The sequence below is a fragment of the Geotrypetes seraphini genome, chromosome 8, assembly GCF_902459505.1.
Source record: "Geotrypetes seraphini chromosome 8, aGeoSer1.1, whole genome shotgun sequence".
Taxonomy (NCBI): Eukaryota; Metazoa; Chordata; class Amphibia; order Gymnophiona; family Dermophiidae; genus Geotrypetes; species Geotrypetes seraphini.
The window spans coordinates 68,494,554-68,521,956 of NC_047091.1; the positions used below are offsets into that span (position 1 = coordinate 68,494,554).

Here is a 27,403-nt window from a genome sequence, read left to right on the forward strand (position 1 = left end):
AGCACAAAGATGTAGATATACTATCAATCAGCAGAAATTCACATTGACTTTGAAAGTATAGACCCAACATGGGCCATCTTCCTCAGGGGTCCTAAGGTATGAGGGTTAGGATAAAAAGACAAATATGGAAACTAGCCAAATTTATGGGAAAGTCTGTTTGGAAAACGCCGTGAAGTATGAAAATAATGCCCATACTCAGCGTGGTTTTTTCATAGTTCATGGTGTTTTTCTAAACAGTGTTTTCTATAAATTTGGCTAGTTTCCACATTTGTCTTTTTATCCTAACCTTCATACCTTAGGACCCCTGAGAAAGATGGCCCATGTTGGGTCTGTGGATTTCTGCTGATTGATAGTATATCTGCATCTTTGTGTTGACCAAATAAATGCCTGCATTAAGAACATCAGCTCCACCGTTTCCTTCTTGTTTTTGGTTGAAGCATATAAGCAAAACATATTCCAAACCTCTATCAAAACTTAAGATTGAGACATTAAAAAAAAGACAAATTACACTAGGTGGAAGAAGACACTTCATCTGAGAAAAGATGTTAGCCTGTGTAGCTAATTTTGTTGCTCTTTGAATAAAACTGCTCAAAACCCCTTGTCCATAAGCCATTCTTTCAACTCCTTGTCAAAGTATCCCTTGATGCGAAGTTTCCTGGAAATCTCATTAACTTGTGTGATTACAGTTTTGCCAGAAAGCTGGGTCAGGAACTCTTTTACTTCATTTTCCAGAGCCTGAAAGAACAAATACAAAAAGTTTAGTACCTGCATTTTCCCTGTTTCTTAATGGAGTTGATCACCTGTACCAGAAGTTTACTGTAGACAGCCTGGAAATGCACCCACACTTACTCTTCCACCTTCCCTTGCAGACAGATGGATAAGGACACAAGTACCAGCAGGATTTCCATGCTTGCTCAGAAAAGCTCCAACAGTGCATATCGGTGAATAAAGACCTGAATCAGAGGAGAGCACATGTAGGAGTGGAGCTGTTGGGAGTATTACTATTTAGAGTACCTCCATTTCTTTGCTGGCCACAGACAACCCCCCATTGTAGATAAATAATTCTGCTATCTATAACCCCAGCATTTTCTGACCTTTTCCACCTTTTATTAACATTTGACTATCTTAAAATCATTCAGTATAATCACACCTAAATCCTGCTTTTGTCTTCTGAAAATGAGAATGTTACCCGCTACTGTAGTTCGCCATGGACATAGTGCAATGCAGACACACTAATTAAGCTGCTGGTCCAAACTGCCCTCTCAAGCTCATCATCCTTTTTTTTTAACAAATCGGGCGCCATAGTGTCCTTTCCACTTTGAACGTGGGGATTGTCCTCTCAGTTTTACATTTTTCTGCTCTGCTTAGCGGATGTAGCCCTCTCACAGAGTAAGGAAAAGTTGTGCTTTTCAAAAACAAAAACCAGCAAAACCAAAGCACTGATGGAGGAAATTAGTGCTGACCCAAAAGTCCTCATACAGGGTACTGGTGGGAACTCACTTTTCAAGTGCACCCAACGGGCTCTCAGTCAGCACTTAAGGGTCTACTCGACTATGAATATTATACCTCAGACATCAACTTCCTTGGAAAGAAAACCAGATATGCCAATTGAGTCTTTGAATAGTAAGTCACAGAAACATTCCCATTCTAAATTCTAATGATAAGGCCAGCATTTCAGCTAGGCAGACTAAGCAGTTTCACCACCATAAGCATTCTACCTGCTCAATGCCATCTCCTTCGACAGCCCAATAGTCTCTGTCTTTACAACATGTTAAAAAGAAGAAATATTTCAGACCAGCCTTCTCTGCATTCTCCATAGCCTATACTCCCTATTCCTCAGGTAAAACAAGAGGTAACACTGCTTCTCATGCAGAGTTTTCAAAAGATCTTACAGCAGCCTTCTCTACCACTGGAATCACTACAAATGGTCTCCCTTCACTGGTTCCCTCTATTATACCTCAAAGCCCAGTATCAAACTCTAATTGACAATAATTATCTCCATTATCTACTCAATATCTGTCTTCAGAAGATGACCATCTCTCCCACTCACAACATATTTCTCTTCCTTCTATGAGCAAGGACCAGCAAGAAGATCCAAACTTACCAAAACTGGAACCTCCTTTCAAGGGTCTAACTCATGCAAAATTTTTACAGAAAATACTTAAAAGATCTAGCAATAGAAGCAGAATCCACAAATATGGACAGAAAGACTATAGCAATTATCAAAGCTATTGCTACCCCAAAGAACCAATAGCAGTACTAATTCATTCCATTCTGCAAGGCAAAAAAAACCACACAAAATATGGCAAAATCCTTATTCCACACAGCTGGTGTTCAAACACCTGGACAATAACTACAAAGGCCAACCAGACCCAGGTTTTGAAAATGAATGATTAGGTTCTTACCTTTGCTAATCTTTCTTGTAAATCTACGCTCTGTTCCTGGACAAGTGGATTATGCATCTTCAGTTGTGAGACTGCTTGTAGGAAGCCTCATTTACATAATTTTTTAGACACTCTTCTCTTATCTCAGGACTGCCCTCAGGAGATCAGTTTGTAGAAAAGCAGACACCGACAAAAGGGAGGGATATGACAAATCAGTCTAATCTCATAATATAAAACATCATAACAATCAAACAATTGAAACAGTTATTAAACAGTATAAACCTGAAAAACTCTGCTATAACGTGACACACCCAGAACTAACAGAGGGGGGTGCCACCCTTAAGAACACCCGAGGCAAAGTATATCACATAATCGGATAGAAAAGGCTAGTCAAGAAACCATAAATCCAGCTTACCCAAACTTGTTAAGGCAGACAATCAGCAAATCAGAAACTAACTCCCAGTGCAGGCTCCAGGAATAGAATGTGGATTTACAAGAAAGAAGATTAGCAAAGGTAAAAACCTAATCTTTCATTCTTGGACAATCCCGCTCTATTCCTGAATAAGTGGGACATAATAGAGAAGTCCTTTAGAGTCTGGGTCGGACTGATGAGCCTGCTGCCATGAGAGGAACCAAAAGCAGCATCCTGCTTGGCCACCACATTGATCCTGTAAAACTTGGTAAAAGTATGAAGAGGACCAGATAGCAGTCCTACAAGTCTCCTCCAAAGAAATCGCTGACGACTCTGCCCAAAAGGAGGAAACACCTCTGGAAGAATGAGCCCTCACAGAAAGGGGGGGCTTCTTACCAGCAGTAATGTAGGCAGATGAGAGAGCTATACAGATCCATCTGGAAATGGTGTTTTTTGAAGTCGGCCTGCCCCTACGGGCAGGACCCACCAGTACAAATAGGTGGTCGGAAATGCAAGTTCATGACTTCCAAGTACCACAACAAAATCCTGTGCACATCTAGTGACTGCAATACCCAGTCCTGATCCCTCTGGAAGTTGGCCTTCCTGGTTAATGTGGAAGCTAGAGACCACTATCAGAAGAAAGGAAGGAACAGTAAGCAGAAACAAGCTGGAATCTGTAATCCTAAGAATGGGATCCCGGAAGGATAAAGTCTGAAGCTCAGAAACTCTGCAGATGGAAGTAATGGCCATCAGAAAGACTGACAGTGAGATCCATTAAAGAAGCTTGCTCCAAAGGCAGATGAGCCAGAGACTGGAGCATAAGATTGAGATTCCAAGTTGGACAGGGCAGCTGCAGCGGGTGCCAAAGTCTCAGAGCGCCCCTCAGAAACCAGACAATGCCCGGGTGAGCAGCTAAAGAGCCTTTCAGAGGCTTAGGACACAGAGAGGAGAGACCAGTGAACAGAATCCTTAGAGAGCCTACAGAAGTCTCTTTTCCAGTCCTTCCTGAAGGAACTCCAGTATCAGAGGTACCAATGGCATAGACAGATCCTCCTGCTTCTGGACATACCACAATTGAAAACCTCTCCAAGTTTCCACATAGACCCCCACAGTTGACTTCTTTGTGCTGTGCAGGAGAGTAGCTATCAGGCCTGAAAAATAGCCTCTACGGACTAAGGCCATGTGCTTTTTGTATTTTTTTTTTTTTTTATCCATTTATATTGTATATCGCTAATAGAAAGATAAGTGATTAATCAAATTCTTATTAAACTTGAAACTTGCTCGATACAGGCCATAAGACCAAACAAAGTGGTCTGAATCCTGAAGAGCAATTGGGTCCTACTTGAGAAGACAACTCCCGCCCTCCCCCCCCTGTGCTTCTCTCTCCCTCCCTCTTCCCGGCCAATCCAACCTGTCGCTGCCTGTAACTCGGATAAATTTCTGCTAAAATGTACCAACATTTCCTTCCTCGTTGCTTGTAACTCCGACAAAATGTTGTAAATCCGTGTGCAGATCGGATCCTAATTAATTGATGTGAACCACCTAGAACTCACTGGGTATGGCGGTATACAAGAACATAATAATAATAATAATAATAATATATGCAAGTCTGAGCCCTTGGTCTAGTTGCAGACATAAGTTGGTGGACCACAGACGCCTTGGCCAGCCAGGCGCCATGAGAATCACCTGACCTCTGTGCACCACAATCTGTCTCAACAGATGGCCTATCATGGACCACAGAGGATAGACATCCTCCAGTGGCCAAGACTGTACCAGCGCATCTAAGCCTTCACTGCCTGGTTCGTGGTGGCGGCTAAAGAATCAATCCACTTTCTTGTTGACCGATGCCATGAGGTTGGACGATCCCACTAGTCCAATATGCAGCCATACACTCTCCGAGACGGGGACCATTCCCTGGAATCTGGAATCTGCTGCCTGAGATAATCCACCTGGACAATGTCCACCCCTGCCACTTGAACAATGGAAATCACCCCAAAGTGGTTTTCCAACCACCAAAAGAGAAGCTGGATGTCCATGTGCAGAGAGGTGCCCCCCCTGGTGACTGACATAAGCCACTGCCCTGACGTTGTCCGAGAAGATGCTCTAAATGGAGGAGAGCCAGCCGAATTGCCCGAAGCTCCAGGTGATTAATCAACCACATCCTCTTGGAGGGAGACCACCAGCCCTGAACTGGACTGTCCAGGCAAAGGGCACCCCAGCCAAAGAGGCTGGCATCCATTGTCAGGACCGCCCTATTGGAGATCCAGAGGGGAAGACCCCTGGACAGGGAAAAAGGATGCAACTACCAGGCTAGACTGTTCCGAGCCTCCGCTATCCAGGGGAGCCAGGCATGCAATGAGTCCCGCTGCAGACTCCAGCGGGAAATAAGTGCATCCTGCAGCTGGCTCAGGTGGACCCTGGCCCACGGAACCACATCAATCATCGCCACTTAGACGCTAGGACCTAAAGGTGCTGTCAGGCAGTCGAGACCGGAGTTTCCAGAAAGTCCCAGATTAAATGGTGAAGTTGCTCCTTGTGGGAAATAGGCAGGAACACCTTGTTCCAACCCATGGCAAAGCAAATCCCCCTGGTATCCCAAGTCCTGTGTTGGCTCTAGGTGATCTGTGTGAAAGTGGATCACCCAGCCCAAGTGTTGAAGCAGCTGGACGACTTGGAGATAGAGAATGACACGGTGGTTATTACCCGCGGGTAACCTGCCGAAACGGGGAGAGAAAAAATAGTGGTCGCTGCGGGGTCGGGGACAAGGCCATTCACCGCCCCGTGGGAGGGAATGTGCGGTCCAGCAGCCCCCTCCCTCCATCCAAACGATCGCCGCCATCCGGGCATCTCCCTCCCTCCCTTCCCCTTACCTTCGCTGGTGATTTTTAATTTTCTCTGAACAAGCAGCTGGAGCCTTGAAGTTGCGTGTGGCTGCCGGAAAGTCCTCCTCTGACGCAACCGGAAACAGGAACTTTTGTCATAGGAGAACTTTCTGGCAGCCGCACACAAGGCTCTGGCTGCTTGTTCAGATAAAATTTTAAAAATTGCCAGTGAAGGGAAGGGAGGGAGATGTTTGGACCGCGGCAAGCGCGAAGGGTGCTGAAGGGAAATGGGGACGAGAGAGAGGGGAGAAGACGCTGGAGGGAAATGGAGAAGAGAGAGAGAGAGAGAGGAACAGACATTGAAGGGAACCGGATGGAAGGAGGGGGGTAAAGAAAAAAAAAGGCACATGCTGGATTGGGAAGACATACCAGATCTGAGGGGAGGAAAGGAGGAAAGAGATGCTAAAAACCACCTGAGGAAGGAAAGATGGAAGGGAAGAAGACAAGAGATGCCAGACTATGGAGGGAGCAGAGGGAAGAAGATGGGTGCCAGACCAATGGAGGGGGGGTGGAGGGAGTGAAGGAAGGGAGAGGCACAGTAACAGCATATGGAAGAAGCAGAGAGAAGGCAGACAATGGATGGAAGGAACTGAATGAGAAGATGAGGAAAGCAGAAACTATACAACAAAGGTAGAAAGAAAATTTATATACATTTTCTTTTTTTTTTTCTTTAGGATAAAGTAGTATATTAGTTGTGTTGATAAAGATTTATAAGCAAAGCCCTGCCAGCTGAAGATCTTTCTCTGGTTCAGCAGCCAGAACTTTGATGTGCAAAACGCTGCAATCCGCCTTCTGAAAAACCTAGGCATCCGCGACCATGTTACCCCTGCATTAGCTTCCATGCACTGGCTGCCCATTCAAAAACGCTGCACCTTCAAGGCCCTGCTCCTCGCTTTCAAAACCTTCCATGAAACGATTCTGTACTACATGAAAACTAAACTACAAATCTACTTCCCAAAACAACCACTGAGATCCCAAGGAGAAAAACGACTGACCATACCTTCTGGCCGCTCCCTCAAAACTGAAACTGTCCGCAAACGCTCCTACTCACATTTCATAACCAAACTTTGGCACACAATCCCTCCATCTGTCAGATCACTAGATGGACTCTGGAACTTCAGGAAAGCCGTGAAAACCTTCCTCTTTACTAACCCAGCGCCTTAAAGTCATTCACCCTGAAATGCCACCCAGTCAACTCACCTTTGTCACTTAATTTCACCAGATGCTACTTAGTACATATGTTTTATTGTCATGTCTATATTGTAATTTATGTAAAATGTCATCTCTGCTCTGTCTGGATTATTATGGATGTACTTTGTAACCTGTTCTGGGCTCTTTTGGGAGGACGAGCTAAAAATCGAATAAATAAATAAATAAAATGACAATTGTACAGAATATTGTTTCTTTTTATACTTTAATAAAATAAGTTCAGTATAAAACTATTCAAGGCTTGTGTGGATAGGATCAGATGGTTTGCGGGGATGGAGTGGGGACGAATTCACAGGGATGGGGTGGAGACAGGGACAAATTTTTTCCCCGTGTCATTCTCTAATGTGGCAGAGTCTTGCTGAGTAGCATTCATTATTGTTGTTGTGTGTCTTTGTGTGCCAACACAAGAATGTCGGATCTTGAATTAGAGCAATGAACAAACATTAAATTTCTTGTTAAACTTGGCAAGAGTGGAAATGAAATGAGGGACATGTTAGTCCAAGTTTATGGGGACAATTCCATGAAGAAAATAGCAGTGTATGTATAAATGGATTACATGTTTTTCTGAATGGAGAGAAAGCGTCACTGATGAAGAAAGGTCAGGGCAGCCAGTAACGAGCAGAACTGATGAAAACAATGCAAAATTGTGTTGGCTGACTGGAAGAAGCATAGCAGACCAAATAAACATCAATAGATAAACAGGAAAATCTTAACAGAAAATCTTGGCTTGAAAAAGGTGTGTGCAAAAATGGTCTTAAAGGAGTTCACCAATGAACAAAAGCAAAAGAGAGTCGAAGTGCGCCAAGACCTTTTGGAGAAGCAACACGATGGTTTGGGCCTTATCACTTGTGATGAAACATGGATGTACCAATACGTCGCCGAAACAAAGCATCAAAGTGCACAATGGAAGTCAGCCAATTCTCCACGATCAAAAAAGTTCCACCAGTCCAAATCAAGAGTCAAAACAATGTTGCTAACCTCTTTTGAAAATCAGAGGGGGGGGTCACGTGATGCTGGAGACCTGATCGGACGTGCCTCTCTGCAGCTCCGGGCCACCCCGCACTAAATTCTGCTTTAAACCCGCATATCCGGGGGGTGCATCGTGCTTTCCCTTCTCCTGCAAACCGGCGGGCGGGGTGCGCCTCCGCGTTGTTCTTTTTCGGGCATTACGCGCTGGTTATGCCGACTAAATTTCAAAGAGGCACAAAGGCTAAACACTCCGTGAAGGGCCCTAAGATGGCGGAACAGCACGCGGTGCCGATGTTCACCCTGCAGGATGCGGCTGTGCAAGAACTCACGCGCTCCCTAACACTGGTAATGGAGGACAAACTTACCAAAATCCAATCTTTTATGGAGGAGACGAGAGAGCGTTTAGAATCTCAGACGAACCGTCTGCAGCGCGCCGAGGACTGCATTGCCCAACAGGAAGTCCACACGGACAGCTTTGAGGAGCGCCTCCGCACTTTAGAAACATCGGCTAAAACTCTAACGGAGCGTGCAGAAGATCAAGAGAACCGCACGACGGAACAACCTGCGCTTCATCGGAATTCCTGCCTCCGTGCGCGACGTAGATCTCCGCTCTCGCCTGGAAGCGTGGCTGCCAGAGGCCTTTGATATACAGGCCCCTCTGACCCCGCTGTTGATCGAGCGGGCGCACCGAGTGGGGATCCGCAACGAAGGAGAGCAGCGACCGCGACCAGTCATAGCACGCTTTCTATACTTTGCTGTGAAAGAGAATATCCTGTTCCTGTACCGAAAAGGGAAGGAGCTACAGTTTGAGGGCCACAAGATTCTCATCTTTCAAGATTTCTCTCCACATGTTTCCTACCAGCGGCGTGCCATGGCACCTTTCTGCAATGAGCTCTTCAAATGGCACATTCGGGTTAATCTTCTGTACCCAGCTCGAGCCAGAATATTCTACAATAACAAGGTCACCTTTCTGGACACTCCTCAGGCTATGGAGCATTTTATTCAAAAGCTTCCTCCTGTGACCGAACCCTCTCAGCCGGGTGAAAGAAGGCCCTGATTTCTAGGTACTCTGATTGCCAAAGTATCCTTGTGGTCTGGGTGCTGCTGGGGTCGGTGGGCCCTGTTACTTTGTGAATGTTGGGGCCATGACTGACTGATCCTGTTTGGGGGTTGGCATTTGTTCATATGTCAGGGGACTGCGATGGCCTACTGAGTTTGCCTCCTCTCCCCTTTTCTGAGCCTTTAGGAGCGTGAGAGGGTGATTTTGGCAATGCCTTATACCACTGTTCGTTGTTTGCTGCCCCAGGTTTAACGTAGGGCATTCCTTTGGTGGATTGCCCCTCAAGTGTTCCCCATTCTTGATGTTTCTTGTAATGCCTGTTTCTAGGGTTTATGCCTTTTTAACTGCTCAAATGTTCTTTGTGCCTCAGCGGTTGGTGAACTATAAGCACTTGATTGTCATGCCTTTTATGCCTTCTGGGTTTTATCTTTTATTATTTCACACTTTGCATGAGTGGGATGGGGGTGGCCCGGGGCTGCTGTATCTATGCTGTTCTGTTGTATTGGGGTAGACTGTATAGTCTGGGGAGGGTGGGGAGGGTAGTTGGGGGGGTGGGATGGGGGGTTACAGCTGATGGTATGTGTGTGTGTGTGTGTATGAGTATGCATGGTCGGATGGTTGGTGACATGCCTGAGGTCCTAGGGCATGGAGATATGCCCGGTGTTTGGTTGCGCTGGATGCCGCGACGAGTGGATAGTTTTTTCCATGATTTCTGGATGGGGGGGATTTTTGCTGGGACGATCCCTCTCTCCTCTCTGGTTTTTTTGTCTACTATGTTACATTTCATATTTTACCTTTTACAATGGCTAACTTGAATGTTAATTCTTTGAACGTTGATGGTTTTCACTCTCCTGTGAAGCGTACAAAAATTTTATCATACCTGAAGAGGAAGAACTGTGACATAGTGTTCCTTCAGGAGACCCACCTGTCCGCTACAGAACATCTCAAACTTCGGAGGGATTGGATGGGACAGGTGGGTTTCTCAGCCTATTCTTCCCGAAAGCGTGGGGTGGCAATCTTGATTCATAAAAAAATTCCCTTTCATATCCATCAGGAACTTAAGGATCCGGAGGGCCGTTACCTTTTTTTGATTGGAGACCTGTGGGGTTCGCCTATAGTTTTGGGTACGGTCTATGCCCCGAATGTTTACTCACATGACTTTTTTTCCTCTCTGGTAGGGATTTTGGCCAACTATTCCTCTCACCAGTTGATCATAGGGGGAGATTTTAATGTGGTGGCGGAGCCCCTTTTGGATCGTAAACCGGCTAAAACTGCTCCTCGGGGACACTACAACAAGGGGATACCTTTTCTTCTACAAGAATTGAACTTGTTGGATGCCTGGCGAACCCTGAATCCGCTTGATAGTGATTTTTCTTTTTATTCACACCCTCACAACGTATATTCTCGCATTGACTACATTTTGATCTCTGATAGCATGTTTTCTAAATTGACCAGGGCAGTTATGGACGCTCCTTTGGTGTCGGACCATGCTCTTTTGGGCACCACTCTGCAGTTCTCTCCTGCCTCTTCGGGTAGGACCTGGAGGATGTCCCCCCACCTGTATTCGGACCCTTCTTTCCGCACTTACCTGGGGCAGCGGTGGGAGGAGTTCCTCCAGACGAATGAAGCGGAGGATGCGAGCCCGGTTACATACTGGGAGGCAGCTAAGGCTGTTTTGCGAGGCCAAGTGTTGGCCTATTCTGCTGTAGCCAAGAAAAAACGGGATGGGGAATTATTATCCCTGACTGCCGAGTTACAATGTTTGCGACGCTCACACATCTCGAGTCTCACCAGCGACTTGCGAGATAGGCTCTTGGAGGTTAAACATCGGATTAATGATATACTATCCCAACGGGCCTCTCGAAATATATACTTCTACAAATACAAGCTGCATGCCTGGGGTAACAAAACCGGTCGCTTACTAGCCAATTTGATCCGACCTCCGAGAGCCCGACATGTTATCACTCGTATTAAGGATGGGGCGGGGAGGGTGCACACTCAGCAGCAGGCAATTACAGACCAATTTCTTCAATTTTATCAAAAGCTCTATGCTGAACAGCCACCTGATGATAATGCGCGAGACGAATTTTTCCACGATATGTCCCTGCCCATGGTCACCGACCAACAGAAGCATACGCTTAACCAACCGATTAGTGGGGAGGAGATACAAACGGCTATCCGCAAACTCAAACTGGCTAAAACTCCTGGGCCGGATGGTTTTGGCCCGGAGTTTTATAAGCTCCTACCCCCACTGGCCTTGGGCTCCCTGCAAGCTTACTTTATGGGACTTCGGTCGGAAACACCACCCGGTAACACTCATAATAGCGCTCATATTATTATCTTGCCGAAACCAGGAAGACCTGTGGACCAATTGGGCTCTTACCGTCCCATCTCACTTCTGAACCAGGATATTAAAATTCTTGCTGGGATCTTGGCGGCGCGCCTTAACACAATTTTACCGAACCTGATCCATGAGGATCAGGTGGGCTTTATCCCAGGGCGACATGCCTCCATGAACTTACTTAAGGTGCTCACGGTATTGCAGCTTCCTTACCGGGCCTCTGATAGGGCTTTAATTACCAGTCTTGACGTAGAAAAGGCGTTCGATATGGTTTCTTGGCGACACCTTTTTTGGATCCTCGAACGCTATGGTATTTCCGGGGATTTTGCCGCTTGGGTGGCAGCATTATACACTAGCCCAACATCTCAACTGATGATCAATGGGGGGGATTTCTGAACCTTTTTATCTGGGTAGGGGCACACGGCAAGGTTGCCCTTTGTCCCCTTTGTTATTCCTTCTTTCTCTTGAATCCCTGGCCATACGGATCCGTCAGGATCAGGATCTTCAGGGTTTGGGCATTGGAGGGCATGAATTTCGGATTAGCATGTTCGCTGATGATATGCTACTTTACGTTCGGCATGCCGACGTCAACCTTCACCGCTTGATGGCTATTATTAATTCATTTGGACGCTTCACTGGTTTAAAGGTCAATTATGAAAAAACTGAAGCTTTACTGTTGCATGATTCCCCCGGGGATCTTTGGTTCCAGCAGCTGGGAGTGGGCATTGCACCTGGGAAACTGAAATATTTAGGGATTTATCTTTATCGAGATCCGAAAAAGTTGTATGAAGCCAATATCACGGCAGCGATTGGTAGGATCCACTCCCTATGTCACAAATGGCGATCCCTTCCATTGTCCCTGATGGGCCAGGTAGCCCTGGTGAAAATGGTCCTTTTCCCGAAGCTCTTGTACGCGGTACAATCAGTGCCCTTCTGGGTTAGCCGTGCAGACGAACGCCACTATAACTTTATTGTTCGTACATTTATTTGGAATGCCAAACGGGCGCGTATTGGATTCTTAAAACTGACTCGAGCTAAGGGACAGGGCGGGCTTGGACTACCAGACATTCGACTATACAATGTAGCTTCCCTTTTTCGCTGGATCCACGAACACTTGACTTTGCATCGGCGTTATTCCCCTCTGGTTTTATTGGCTACGTGTTGTTCCCCGGTATCTTTTATTTCGTTCGTGCATGGGATTCAGGGTTCGCCAGTCTCTTTGAGGTATCCCTCGCTGCATTACCTACAAGCCTTTCGGAGAGCTTGGGCGTGGTGGAGGAGGCTTCAGAACAAGGTGCCTCACCCGTCCCCCTTTTTATCCCTGATTGGCAATCCTCACTTTGCACCGGGTTTCAGGGGTCTGCCTGGCTTGAGAGGTCGTGCTGAGCGCGAGTCCACTATATACGATTTATTACACTTGGGGGGCGGATGCTTCCCTACTTTTTCAGCACTTTGCACCCATTGGGGGCTCCCCACCAACCAGTATTATCTCTATATCCAAATTAAACATTACTATGACTCTCTGAATAATACTTCTCCTACATCTTGGGCATGTGGTTCTCTGGATGAACGGGCCCTCGATGTGCCACCCCACAAGAACAAGATTGACACCTGGTACGCGGAAGGAAGGGAGGGTCAGGGAACACAGTGCCTTCAACCCATAGTGTCGGAATGGACTAGGGACCTGGGAATGCCAGTATCCCTTCATGACATTCATGTTTTCTTTCAAAATATATACTTGTTTATTAAATCTGTCTCTTTACAAGAAACACAATTTCGTATACTGCACAGAGCATATATTACTAGATCTAGAGGTTATCAGATGGGGCTATGGCCTGATAATTTATGTGTTCATTGTAATCTCTCCCGAGGTACCTATTTGCATTCCTTTTTTCTTTGCTCAAAACTTACTTTCTGGACCCTGATCCACCGGCGCTTAGAAGGGGTACTTGGTTGCAACTTCCACTGGAATCCACCCGCCTTATTGTTGGGAGATGTGCAGGACCTATCTCAACAGAACCTTAATGCGCCCTCACAGAAATTTGTTCTCCATGCCATCTTGGTGGGGAAAAAGCTCATCCTGCAACACTGGTCTTCCCCGGAGGTGCCATCTTTTTCTGTATGGTCCAGTCACATGGACACTTTGGCCTCATTTGAGCTGCAAACTTACTCTTCGCGATCACAAGCTCATTGGAAGGACTATTATGAACTTTGGAATGCCTTTTTGAAGCCGGACTCTGCTTCTACTTCCTCATAATAGCCCCTCTGTTGTTCTATGGACGTGCCTCTCTAACTATACTTGCTTTTTCTCATGGTCCTGCCTCTGTCTTTATATTTCACACTGCATTGGTGCTAGCGGATGACTGAGTTTCCTTCTCCGTTATATGCTATGATGTACTTAACACTGTTTTATGAGGGCTCCCTTCTTTTACATGTTCTTGCCGTCGCGCATAGTGTTCTGAGCAGCTTGCTGATTTGAAGGACTGAAGGGTGATTGTGAGTCTGTATGGGGAAGGGGGGAGGGGGTGGGGGGTGCAGGGTGTTTGAGTGCATGTTGAATGGAGGGTGCTGGTATGCTTGGGGGGGTGTTAGAGGGTTTTTTCCAAAGTGTCAAGGTTAAATTTTTAAAACCTGGGTGCCCAAGGTGACAGCACTACGGCTACTTATCAGATTGTTATGCTTGCATATTTTGATATTTGCCTGTTTTTCTTACCACTTGGACATTGCATTGTTGATTGTTTGATGCTTGTGCTGTTATCTTGCCTTACCCAATAAAGCACAGTTACTTACCATAACAGGTGTTATCCAGGGACAGCAGGCATATATTCTCACATGTGGGTGACGTCATCTACGGAGCCCCGATGTGGAAGCATTTTCAAGCAAACTTGATTGAAGATTTAAGTTTGCTCTGCTGCTCCACGCATGCGTGCCTTCCTGCTCCACTAGGGGGCGCATCCCCTCGTGGTCTCCAGTTCACTTAACTAGCAAAGAAGCCAACCTCGGGGAGGTGGGCGGGTTGTGAGAATATATGCCTGCTGTCCCTGGATGACACCTGTTACGGTAAGTAACTGTGCTTTATCCCATGACAAGCAGGCATGATATTTTCACATGTGGGTGACCTCCAAGCTAACTGAAAAGGGATGGAGGGAAGTTGGCAATTTAAGCAAATAGATTTCGCAAAACCGATTGGCCGAACCGGCCATCGCTCCTGGACAGTGAGTCCAGACAGTAGTGGGAGGTGAAAGTATGAACCGAAGACCACATGGCAGCCTTGCAGATTTCCTCAATAGGTGTGGACCTGAGGAACGCTACGGAGGCTGCCATCGCTCGGACCTTGTGTCCCGTTACTCGACCATGCAGTGTGAGACCAGCCTGAGCGTAGCAGAAGGAAATGCAATCGGCCAACCAGTTGGACAAGGTGCGCTTGGAGACTGGGTGACCTAACCGGTTTGGGTCGAAGGACAAAAACAATTGTGGGACTTTCCGGTGTGACTGAGTGCGTTGGAGGTAGAAGGCCAACGCTCTCTTACAGTCAAGAGTATGGAGCGCCACCTCTCCGGGTGAGAGTGGGGCTTGGGAAAAAATACAGGCAAGACAATGGACTGATTGAGGTGAAAATCAGACACTACTTTAGGCAAGAACTTTGGATGGGTTCGGAGTACCACCTTGTCGTGATGGAGTACCGTGAAGGGTGGGTCCGCTACCAGAGCTTGTAACTCACTAACCCGCCGATTGGAAGTGAGCGCGAGCAGGAAAATTACCTTCCAAGTGAGGAATTTTAGATGGCATTTGTCTAGGGGCTCAAATGGAGATTTCATTAGTTGAGCCAGAACCACGTTAAGGTCCCAAACCACCGGAGGGGGTTTGAGAGGAGGGTGGACATTCAGAAGACCCTTCATGAAGCGAGAGACTAAGGGATGGAGCGAGAGGGCTTTCCCTTCCAGGGGCTGATGAAAGGCCGCAATCGCACTGAGGTGTACTCGAATGGAGTTGGTCTTTAGGCCGGAATGAGATAATTGAAGTAAATAGTCAAGGACCAGAGGGACGGGGACCGACACCGGGTCCTGGCTGTGGGCGGAGCACCAGGTTGAGAATCTGGTCCACTTTTGGGAGTAGTAAGTTCTCGTCGAGGTCTTTCTAGAGGCCTCCAATATCTCCTTGACTGATTGAGACACGGGGAGAGCAGTCAGGGGGAAAGAAACCAAGCATTCAGATGAAGAGATTGAAGATTGGGATGTAACAGCGAACCCTGACCTTGTGACAGTAGAGAGGGAAACAGAGGCAGAGGCAGTGGATCTCTGACACTGAGTTGAAGTAGAAGGGAAAACCAAGGCTGGCGTGGCCAGCGAGGAGCAATCAGGATCAGGGTGGCTTGTACTGTTTTCAGGTGGACAAGCGTCCGCAGGATCAGAGGAAACGGCGGAAACGCGTACAGGAACCTTCCCTCCCAGTCTAGGAGGAAGGCGTTAGCCTCGAGCCGGTCCGGGGAGTACATCCGGGAGCAGAAGAGAGGCAGTTTGTGATTGTGGGGGGATGCGAACAGATCTATTTGAGGTGTCCCCCACTGTTTGAACACCTGTCGTAGGGTTTGAGAGTGCAGTGACCACTCGTGTGGCTGGAGGAGGCGGCTGAGTCTGTCCGCCAGGCAGTTTTGTTCTCCTTGTATGTACACCGCTCGAAGGAAGGTGTTTTTGGAGATTGCCCATTTCCAGAGGCGCAGGGCTTCCCGACAGAGGGACCAAGACCCTGTTCCTCCTTGTTTGTTTACATAGTACATTGCAACCTGGTTGTCGGTTCGGATGAGGACAACCCGGTCGTGGAGCAGATGTTGAAAAGCTACAGCTGCGAGATAGAATGCCCGGAGCTCTAGCACGTTGATGTGACAGCGGCGGTCTTCCGCTGACCACATCCCTTGCGTGCGTAGGCCGTCCAGATGGGCTCCCCAAGCGTACTCTGACGAGTCCGTGGTGAGTACCTTGCTGTGATGAGGGGCGAGGAAGAGTAAACCTTTGGAAAGATTTGAAGAGTCGGCCCAGCAGCGGAGCGATCTCTGCAAGGAAGGAGTCACTGTCACGGGACGGTCGATCGGGTCCCGGTCTTGACGCCATTGAGAGGCCAGGGTCCATTGAGGGATTCTCAGATGGAGGCGGGCGAAGGATGTGACATGGACGGTGGAGGCCATGTGCCCTAGGAGAGTCATCATCTGTCGAGCTGATACCGAGGTCAGCAGAGAGATCCTTCAACTCAGACTTACTAACGCCTCTAGGCGCGGAGGGGGGAGGAAGGAACGGAGGCGAACCGTATCCAGCGTGGCCCCGATGAACTGTAGGGACTGCGAGGGGTGTAGTTGGGATTTTGGGAAGTTTATTTCGAACCCCAGACTTTGTAGGTAGGTAATAGTCTGTTGGGTCGCTGAGATAACCCCTTCCCTGGACGGGGCTTTGATCAGCCAGTCGTCCAGGTAGGGGAATACCTGGAGGCCCTGGGAACGTAAGGTTGCTGCGACCACCACGAGGCACTTGGTGAAGACCCGAGGTGATGATGCTAGGCCGAAGGGGAGGACTCGGTATTGTAGGTGCCAGTCCCCCACCTGAAAACGCAAGAACTTGCGGTGAGCGGGGTGTACTGGGACATGTGTGTAAGCCTCCTTCAGATCGAGGAAGCAGAGCCAGTCGCCCTCGTCGATCAGGGGGTAGAGGGTCGGTAGGGAAAGCATCCGAAATTTTTCCCGTACTAGGAATTTGTTGAGGCGTCTCAAGTCTAGTATTGGGCGTAGGTCTCCCGTTTTTTTCGGTATCAGGAAGTAACGGGAGTAGAAGCCCTTCCCCCGTTGGTCAGGGGGAACCTCCTCCACTGCCCTGAGGCAAAGCAGGTCTCAAGCCTCGGATAGGAGCAGGGGTAGCTGTGTCCGGTTGGGTGGGCAATTCCTTGGGGGTTGTCTGGAGGAATGGCCCGAAAGTTGAGAGAGTATCCTGATGAGATCACGCCAAGGACCCATGCGTCTGACGTGACTTGTTCCCAGCGAGGGTAAAAGGCTTTGAGGTGACCCCCGATGGGAAGGAGGCCTGGGACTATGGCGGAGGGGGCCCGCCCCCTTCCACGTATCCCGTCAAAAGGACGGGGATGGTTTGGTAGTCGCAGGCGGTTGGGACTTGGGCATGGCCCGGTGATGGGCTTGCGGACGCCTGGGTGGAGGCCGCGAGAAGGCAGGAGTGGATTTTTGTGGGTAGCGGCGCGGAGGGGCCCTATACGGCCTGGACGCGGGCGGTTTGGGCTTTTGTCGGATGAGGGAGGCAAACGAGCGTTCGTGTTCGGAGAGGCGTTTTGTAGCCGCCTCGATAGTGTCATCGAACAGTTCTTTTCCCACGCAGGGGAGGTTAGCCAACCGGTCCTGTAAGTTGGGGTCCATGTCGACCAGGCGTAGCCAAGCTAGTCGGCGCATGGCGATAGCAAAAGCTGCCTCTCTGGAGGAGAGTTCGAAGCCATCGTAGGTCGCGTGGAATAGATGGAGGCGTAGGTTGGAGAGGGATTCCAAAAGTAGGCTAAAGGCTCCTTGGCGGGAGGCCGGTAGGTCAGTCTCAAAGGCTCTCAGTAGTCCAATGAGGTGTTTGAGGTAGGATATGAAGGTGAAAGTAGCTTTGCACCCTAGAGGCCATCATCGCATTTTGATATAGTCTCCTGCCGAACTTGTCTAGGGTTCGGCCTTCTCAGCCTGGGGAGACCGCCGCTGAGACCCAGGAGGGGTGAGCCTTTTTTAAGGAGGATTCTACTAACAGCGACTGGTGGGAGAGCTGTGGTTGTTCAAATCCCGGAAAGGGTACTGTACGGTACTTGGCCTCCATTTTGGAGGGCACGGCTGTGACCATATAGGGGGTCTCCTGGTTCCTGAAGAGAGCCTGTTGGAGAATCGGGTTAGGCGGTAAGCGAAGGGACTCTCTGCGTAGTGATGGCATATCCAGTTCCGCTAGGTACTCTTTAGAGTATCTGGAGTCGGACTGGAGGTCTAAATTCAAAGCGTGGCCCATGTCCTGGACAAAGCGTGAGAAGGATGGTCGGGATGTTCCCGAGGCCCTGTGGGGGGTCGGTGAACGAGACCTCCGTCGGGTGGAGAAGGAAGGGGAGGCTTCCTTCGAGTAGCGAGGTTCCTGCTCCGAGACCGGGGAAGTACTGTGAAAGTGTTCCGGGGTCGTGGATCTCCGACGTCTCGAGGAGCCCCTCGGGGACGATGCCGGGGTTCGGGGTACCGATCGATGTCGAATCGGTGACCTCGACCCGGACTCCCTTGGTGAAAGCCCGAAACCTCGGATCGGAGCCCCGGTCCGAGGGGGAGTTCGGAGGATGCGTGGGTTGGAGAGTGATAACTATGCCACCTTCAGCGGTCCCGTACGAGGTGTAGGTGAATGGCCTCGTAGAGTGGGGGAACCCCGGGCCTTCTTAGAGGTACGGCGGTTCGAGGTTTCTGTTGGTTTAGCCCGACGTTTTGCCCTGTGGCGGTCTGTGGAGGGAGAGCGCCTCGGGTGCCTCGGCGAGGAGTCGGAGGAGGATGAGATGCGGCGAAGTTTGCGCACTTTTCCCCGAGGTGGCTCGACGCGAGGCTCAGGCTGGTCTGGCACATGCGGGGTCGAGGTCGAGGCAGAGGCCGGTTGTAGATGGGCCATTGCAGCGGACAGCTCTGACGAGATCATTGCTCGGAGTAAGTCCTGGAAGACGGGCACAGACAGCATCGAAGGCATGTCCCCTGCCTCGGTGCACTCCACCGGGGGCGACCTCGTATCAGAGTATTCCCGTGTGGTGGAGGCACGGCCCGAAGGCTTGGAGGGCTTCGTCGGGGCTGTAAGCATGGGACTTCCGCCATGCATCGCCGGTGTCCCCGAGGTTGGTTTCTTCGCTGGTACAGAACCTGAAGAGGGAAGAGGGGACTTACCCGGAGCCGAGGCCGAGGTAGAAGGTTGGTCTGGGGCGAAAAGATCCGCCATGCGGGCTTTCCTTCGACGGAGGGCCCGGTTCTGGAAAGTAGCGCACTGGGGACAGGAGTCGGTTGGATGAGCGGCCCCCAGGCAGAGGATGCACCGGCGATGCGGGTCTGTGATGGAAAGAAGCCGCTCGCACCGGGTGCACTTTTTAAAGCCGGTCAAAGGCCGGGACATAGAATCGAAAGTGGCCGCGGCTCGAGTAGCCACGCGGCCACGGGGACCCGGAAGCCTCCGGGTCGGTCAAACGAAGCAGGAATCAAGTTGAAGAAGAAAAAATTTTGCGCACAGCGACTTAAACGATGAAAAACAAGAAAAATCGCGGTGCTAGAAGGCAGTTGGGGCAGAGCCTGAAAAAACACGACTTCTAGGCTCAGCGGAAAATTTTGAACTGGAGACCACGAGGGGATGCGCCCCCTAGTGGAGCAGGAAGGCACGCATGCGTGGAGCAGCAGAGCAAACAAATCTTCAATCAAGTTTGCTTGAAAATGCTTCCGCATCGGGGCTCCGTAGATGGCGTCACCCACATGTGAGAATATCATGCCTGCTTGTCCTGGGATAAAGATGATTATACAAAAAAAAAAAAAAAAAGAAAATCAGAGGGATTGATCAGTATGAATTTGTACCAACTGGACAAACAGTTAACCAAGTTTACTATTTGGAAGTGCTGAAAAGGCTGCATGAAAAAGTTAGATGAAAATGACCTGAACTTTTCGCCAACAACTCATGGATTGTGCATCACAACAGTGCACCAGCTCACAAGGCACTGTCTGAGGGAGTTTTTAGCCAGAAAACAAATAATTATATTGGAACACCCTTCCTACTCAGCTGATCTGGCCCCCAATGACTTTTTTCTTTACCCAAAGATAAAGGAAATATTGAAAAGCAGACATTTTGATGACATTCAGGAAATCAAGGGTAATACAACAACAGCTCCAATAGGCATTCCAGAAAAAGAGTTTCAAAATTGCTTTGAAGGGTGGACTAGGTGCTGGTGTTGGTGCATAGCTTCCCAAGTGGAGTACTTTGAAGGTGACCATGGTGATATTCAGCAATGAGGTATGTAGCACTTTTTCTAGGCTGAGTTTGCAAACTTAACTGTCAGACCTCGTATGCCAAATAATACTGCTGTTCTCTACTCAATATTAAGATCTCTCACAGTGCAGGATAAACAGCAAACTAACACTGCTTCAAGCCCCTCTTCGCTAGAACTTGTTATTTCAAAACCAAAATCCTTACCGCGTGAACTAATTTGACACCCCCATCCTCCTCTACATATCTCCCTTTACCATTAAATCCATCCTGCATTCCATTCAGCACTCTTATCAGAATTCAAAAAACCTTCACTTCAAGAAGTCCTTCAAACCATCCAATCACCAAATTTATCGGGTAATACCCAACACTCTTTTCCTTTATCACTCTTAAAACGCTATTTCACCATCTTCGGCCTATTTATCCACAACATGATCTTACACAGTCTTACCACAGGTATTATGTCTAAAAGATGGAAGGAGGCGACTATCCGACCAAAGCCAAAACAATCCAACATTACTCTCAACGACTGTTCTAACTACTGACCGATAGCTACCTACCTTTCATAGCTAAAGTTACTGAAAAAAATCATATTTATCAACTCTTCTTTTCTGGAACAGACAAACACCATGTACCCGAACCAAACAGGCTTTAGAGCCCATCATTCCATGGCACTATCCCTTTTAGGACTCACCATCATGATTAAACAACACCTAGATAACAAGAAATTAGCTTAATCTCATTAGACTTGACAGCGCCCTTTGACACTGTTGATCATCATCTCCTGCTAACAAGGCTTCAGAAAGTGGGGATCTCAGGAACTGCTCTAGACTGACTGGTTTACTTCTCCGATTGCTCATATCAGGTCATTCATGAAAACTCGGCATCTAAACTGTTCTCCAATAGCTTTGGGGTCCTCAAGGATCTATTTTCTCTCTGCTCCTTTTTTTTTATTATTCATTTATCAATTTATTACAAGTCAAACACTCGTTTCAAAAATACAGAGCCATTTCCAATAAGAAAATATACAAACCAACAGAAATACAAGAAAAATAAAATTGAATTTGACATCTTCCTTAGACCACAATAAGCAGAAGGAGAAATCTGAACTTAAGGGAGACATATTTCAATAAATCAAGAAAAGGCTTAAACGGTTTTCACCCTCTGCTATAATTTTTTTTTTCACCCAGACCCACTAGTTAACTTTTTAAGGTCCAAAAAAGATCTTAGATGTTCAGGGAGGAAGAAAACATATCTCAAGCTCATATATTTAACTATACATTTACAAGGATATGCGAGTAAGAAAGTAGCTCCCAATCCTCCTCTTCAATCCTTTTTAACCTATTTCTATTACCTCTACTCACTCTAGTTCAATCAATAGGTTTTACAATCTTTGCCTATGCCAATGACATTCAACGCTTCTATTCCGTTCTCAATCTTGACACAGCAGAAGCTCGCAAAATTAAACTACACATGATTGGCAACTGGCTCAATGATAATATACTTTCTTTGAATATCCCCATATCCAAGGTCATGATCTTTCCTTGCAACGATACAATTAATATCAATGCCCCTATCTGCATAAAATATATACTGCTCAATAAGGACACCACGATCAAACTCTTAGGCCTGATCCTAGATGACAAACTATCCTATCACCAGCACATTAGCTCAGTGGTCCAAAAATGCTTATAAGTTAAAAATGGTCTGTTCAATTTCAGCTCTTTTAGATAAAAAATCCATCAACATCCTCATTCACTCTCTAGTTATAACACATCTAGACTACTATAATTTGCTTTACCATGGTATAACCCGAAAAGAAATCAGATATCTCCAGATAATACAAAACACTGCAGCTAAACTCATCTTCAAGGCAAAAAAATATGATCACGTTACCCCTCTCCTGAAAAACATACACACATCGCATCTCCTTTAAAATCTTACTTGTCTTCAAAACAAAACAAGTAAATACTCCAGCTTTCATCGACAGAATATTGACTCCTTACTCAACATTGTGACCTTTACGATCTTCCCAACAAAATCTCATTTTGATTCCCTCACTTTGCCACATATTTTACGACATTTCACGTAAAACAATCTTCTCTGTAGTTGCCCCCACTTTATGGAGCTCGCTTCCAAGTAGAGAGTTGCGCGGGGACAGAAATCCCACCCGTCCCCACCCGTCCCCGTGAGGAATCCCACCCGTCCCCACCCGTCCCCGTGAGGAATCCCCTCCGTCCCCACCCGTCCCCGCGAGGAATCCCCTCCGTCCCCGCCCGTCCCTATAAACTTCAGAAATAGTTATTTCATTTAATTATGCTATTGAATTAAAGGCTCTGGTAGAAACCCATTTACAAATAAGCAAAAAGACTTTATTAATTTGAAAATATTAATTGGGAAGAATACATACTTTGCAAATGGGTTTCTACCAGAGCCTCTAATGTTTATAAATTTTTATCAACACAACTAATATACTACTTTATCCTGAAGCAAAATAAAAAAAAAGAAATAATTATTTTCCTACCTTTGTTGCCTGGTTTCTGCTTTCCTCATGTTCTCATTCAATTCCTTCCATCCACTGTCTCTCTTCCTTCTGCATCTTCCATTTGCTCTGTTACTGTGCCTCTCCCTTTCTTCCCCCTTCCAAATTGGTCTGGCACCCATCTTCTTCTCTCCGCTCCCCCCATAGTCTGGCATCTGTCTTCTTCCCTGCCAGCGTCTTCTCCCTACTCTCTCTTCCCCATTTCCTTTCAGCGTCCTTCTCCCCCCATCTTCCCCATGTCCTGTCAGCGTCCTTCTCCCCCCTCTGTCTTCCCCATGGCCTTTCAGCGTCCTTCTCCACCCCCCCGTCTTCCCCATGTCCTTTCAGCGTCCTTCTCCACCCCTTTGTCTTCCCCATGTGCTTTCAGCATCCTTCTCCCCCCTCTGTCTTCCACAAGTGCTTTCAGAGTCCTCCCCCCCCGCCCTTCCCATGGCCTTTCAGCGTCCTTCTCCACCCCTTTGTATTCCCCATGTGCTTTCAGCGTCCTTCTCCCTCCTCTGTCTTCAAGTGCTTTCAGAGTCCTTCCCCCCCCCTCCCGTCTTCCCCATGGCCTTTCAGCGTCCTTCTCCCCACTCCTTCTCTACCACCCCGGGTGCAGCACAGCCGGCCAGGTCCCCTTACTTTTGTGGCACTTCCCCGACCGACTGACAACAGCCCCAGTCCGACAAACCTCCCTGCCCTTAACTGCGAATCTAAATTACCTTATTACAGCTGCTGTAAGAAGATAATTTAGATTCGCGGCTACAGGGCAGGGAGGATTGTCGGACCGGGGCTGTTGTCGGTCGGTCGGGGAAGTGCCACAAAAGTAAGGGGACCTGGCCGGCTGTGCTGCAACCGTGGCGGGGTGTGGCGGGGCGGACCGCCCCCTCCCTTGGTAGCCACTCGAACCGCGAGGCTACTCTCCTCCTTACCTGCACTGCCTGCAGCACAGAGCCAAACGGAAGTCTTCCCGACGTCAGCGCTGACGTCGGAAGGAGGGAGGGCTTTGTTTAAGCCCTCCCTCCCCTCCGACGTCAGCGCTGACGTCGGGAAGACTTCCGTTCGGCTCTGTGCTGCAAGCAGAGAAGGTAGGGAGAAGAGCCGCGCGACTGAGTACATCCAGCCCCGCAGGAACCCCGTGACCCTCGGAGACGTCCCCACGGGATCCCCGCGACCCTAGGGGGCGTCCCCACGGGATCCCCGCGACCCTAGGGGGCGTCCCCACGGGATCCCCGTGACCCAAAGGGGGAACCCGCGGGTCCCGCGGGATTCCCGTCGTCCCCGTTCCCGTGCAGCTCTCTACTTCCAAGCCATATCAGGAATGAATACTCCTTACCCATATATAGGACAAAACTAAATACTTTTCTATTTAAGGATGCCTTCGCTCCTTATGAACTCTCTATTTCTAAGTAGTACAGTACTTCACCCTTCCCCCCTACTGTTTGACTTTTTCTTTTATTTGAATATTGTATTTATTCCCTTCCCCCCCTTGTGTGTCTCTATTTTAATTTGTTCTATTGATTATGTGTCCTAATATGATTTTTTTTTCTAACCCCCTATGTTTGTAACAATTTTTATTTTTGTGGAAACCGCCTAGACGTAATGATAGACAGGATATCAAATACTTAAAACTGAATCTCCAGCTTCTCTTGCTTAGCAACTCCTGTTATTAGAAAGTTGGACATTCTGATGACTACGACTACCTTGTTTCATGTTTGTTATTTTTGATCAGTAACTAAATGATGCACCTTACCCAAATGTCACCTTCAATCTTCCTGATAATGGTCATGTGCCGATTGCCATGGGTTATATCTGTATAAACAGGGACATTGTGCATCCGGGAGCGTCTGATCATATAGGGGAGGGCAGGTGGAGGATCTGTGCAGAAAGAGGAAAAGTGAATAAGAATACAGCTACACAAAACTGCAAACTTGTAAAAGGCACAGAAAACTGAACGTCTCATAAGAAAGATGGTCATGATTGCTTATTTGTTTGCTGGTTTAAATTCATGCTACACTTGTTTCAATAAAAGCCCACTGTTAAATTTTTTAAAAAGGGATTAAAACCCTGTGTCAAATAAGGATGGTAAACTTATTTCAAATGTCAACGCTGTAGAACAGTGCAGAGATATACAAAAATTTACATATGACAGTAAAACCAGATGAACAGCTTGATAGAATTCCACACACAAACATATACTGTATATATATATATATATATATATATATATATATATATATATATATATATATATATATATATATATATATATATATATATATATATATATAATTTTTTATTTTTTTTTACATGTTTAAGAATTTGCAAAACTGAGGACTGTACTAGGAATTTGTAGGTGTCTCCTCAGCACCAGTTTAAAAACTGTAAGAAGTTCAGACAGTGAAGGGAGGGAAGGGTGGCAGTGGTTGTCCTGAAGTCCATTTAACATAGTAACATATTAGATTACGGCAGATAAAGACCCAAATGGTCCATCCAGTCTGCCCAACTTGATTCAATTTAAATTTTTTTAATTTTTTCTTCTTATTTATTTATGGGCAAGAATCTACCTGGTACTGTGCTTGGGTTCCAACTGCCAAAATCTCCATCAAAACATACTCTAGCCCATCTACACCCTCCCAGCCATTGAAGACATCTCCAGCCCATCCTCCCCCAAACAGCCATATACACACTATGCAAGTCTGCCCAGTACTGGCCTTAGTTCAATATTTAATATTATTATTTTCTGATTCTAGATCCTCTGTGTTCATCCCATGTTTCTTTGAACTCAGTCACCGTTTTCCTCTCCACCACCTCTCTCGGGAGTGCATTCCAGGCATCCAACACCCTCTCCGTAAAGTAGAATTTCCTAATATTGCTCTTGAATCTACCACCCCTCAACCTCAAATTATGAGACGCTGAAGGAAAATGGAGAAGAGAAGTAGAGAGTGGGGAGAAGACCCTGAAGGGAAATGGGGAAAAGAAGTCAGCGAATTAACCCCAGATATCCTGTTAATCCACCTAGATCTTTGGATAATGCGGGCTATAAGTGTAAATAAGTAAATATTCAGTACTGGGTCACATACAAGTACTGTCACATAGTATCCAGTACTAAACCTATTCCTATCTCCTAAAGACTTCTTCTTCCCGTTGGTAACTCTTTACCTGATGTTTTTTTTTATTACCTTAAAAATTTTATGTCATCGCTTATTCTATTCCTTCAAATTTTGAATGTAATTCTTTTTAGTTTGGATGTAATCCGCCTTGAATTGCAAGGTAATGGCGGAATAGAAATCACTAATGTAATGTAATATAATTGCCTGGTATCTAGCCACAAGGGGCAGGAGGGGACTTTGCTCCTGCCTCCATCGACCCACTAGATCACCAGGGAGCTAAGGTAGGCCCTGGAGGGTGTGGGATCAGGAGAGGAATTGTGGGACTTATAAACAAAATGTCCCTCTTATTTGCAGGGCACTATGTTTCAAGTGAAAAGTAGTAATATTGGGGGGTGGTGGCGAGAGAGAGGAGTGATGTCATTGGACGGCTGCGCGAGTTGCTCTGCATGCCTCCCCAGTAAATCACTATCCATCTACCATAAACCTTGCTGATAAAGTAACCCGAGCACTCATTAATGAAAGATAAAGATTTTATCTTTTGATCAGACAAAAAAGACATCCCACTCGAGCCACCAGACTTTAAAAGATTTTGCCTACACTACTAGCGGCCTGGAGCCTACTAAAATGGCAGTTCGAGGCATTTCCCGGGCCCAATCGCCTCATACTGGAATCCGATACCACTGCCGCTGCTAATTTATCGGCAGACCCTATGGTGTTGGTTTAAGCAATCCTAGAAGAAATCAGAGCCGACAAAGACAATGAGAGATGAACTCACAACATTGGCTGCAGATTTGAGTGGTGAGAGCAAAATTGGGCCATTGAGTGAGTGAAAACGAGGAGCACATGGCTAAACAGCAGGAGTTTGCGGCAGTAGATACACATACTAAAGATTTGCTAACACATCAAACTTACATGCTGGATAAACTTGAGAACCTCGAGAAGAGAGGGTATCGCTCCAATCTCCGTATACAGGGTGTTCCTGAACTGGTTAATCATACAGACATACAGTTCAAGTTCCTATTGCTGACCTATAAGTGTGTTCATTCTGCTGCCCCTCAATATCTCTCCTCACTTCTCTCTCCTTATACACCTCCCAGAGATCTGTTCCTCAGATCTCTGCTCTTAGCTGTACCGTTCTCCTCCACTGCCAATTCCACTTTGTTCTTTTCATCTAGCTGCTCCCTATGCCTGGAATAAACTACCTGAGTTTGTCTGCCAAGCCCCTTCCCTTCCCTTGTTTAAAAGCAGACGGAAAACCCACCTTTTTGATATAGCCTTCAATCCATAACCCTACTCCCCACCCTAGCCAGCAGTTTAACTATCCCCTCTAACTGTAACCCCTAGCTTGGCATCCTGTTTGTCTGTCTTGTTTAGACTGTAAACTCACTCGAGCAGTAAGATCATGCGAGCAAGGACTGTCTCCTTTGTGAATGTACAGCGCTGCATATGCCTGGTAGTGCTCTAGAAATTGTAGCACTGCCCACTTAAATCACTTTGAATATCAACAGGA

General features: G+C 47.2%; 1 protein-coding gene across 1 annotated transcript in view; it reads right to left on the reverse strand.

Moving 5' to 3' along the window:
• Window positions 1-307: 307 nt before the first annotated feature.
• The window catches only part of MRPL49 (mitochondrial ribosomal protein L49), a 30,870-nt gene continuing 3,774 nt past the window's right edge, over window positions 308-27,403 (reverse strand). The window contains exons 3-4 of the mRNA XM_033954416.1: window positions 24,534-24,658; window positions 308-735 (exon numbers count right to left, since the gene is read on the reverse strand). Coding sequence (XP_033810307.1) covers window positions 589-735; window positions 24,534-24,658 — 272 coding nt within the window. The 3' untranslated portion in view covers window positions 308-588. The remainder of the gene's footprint in view (window positions 736-24,533; window positions 24,659-27,403) is intronic.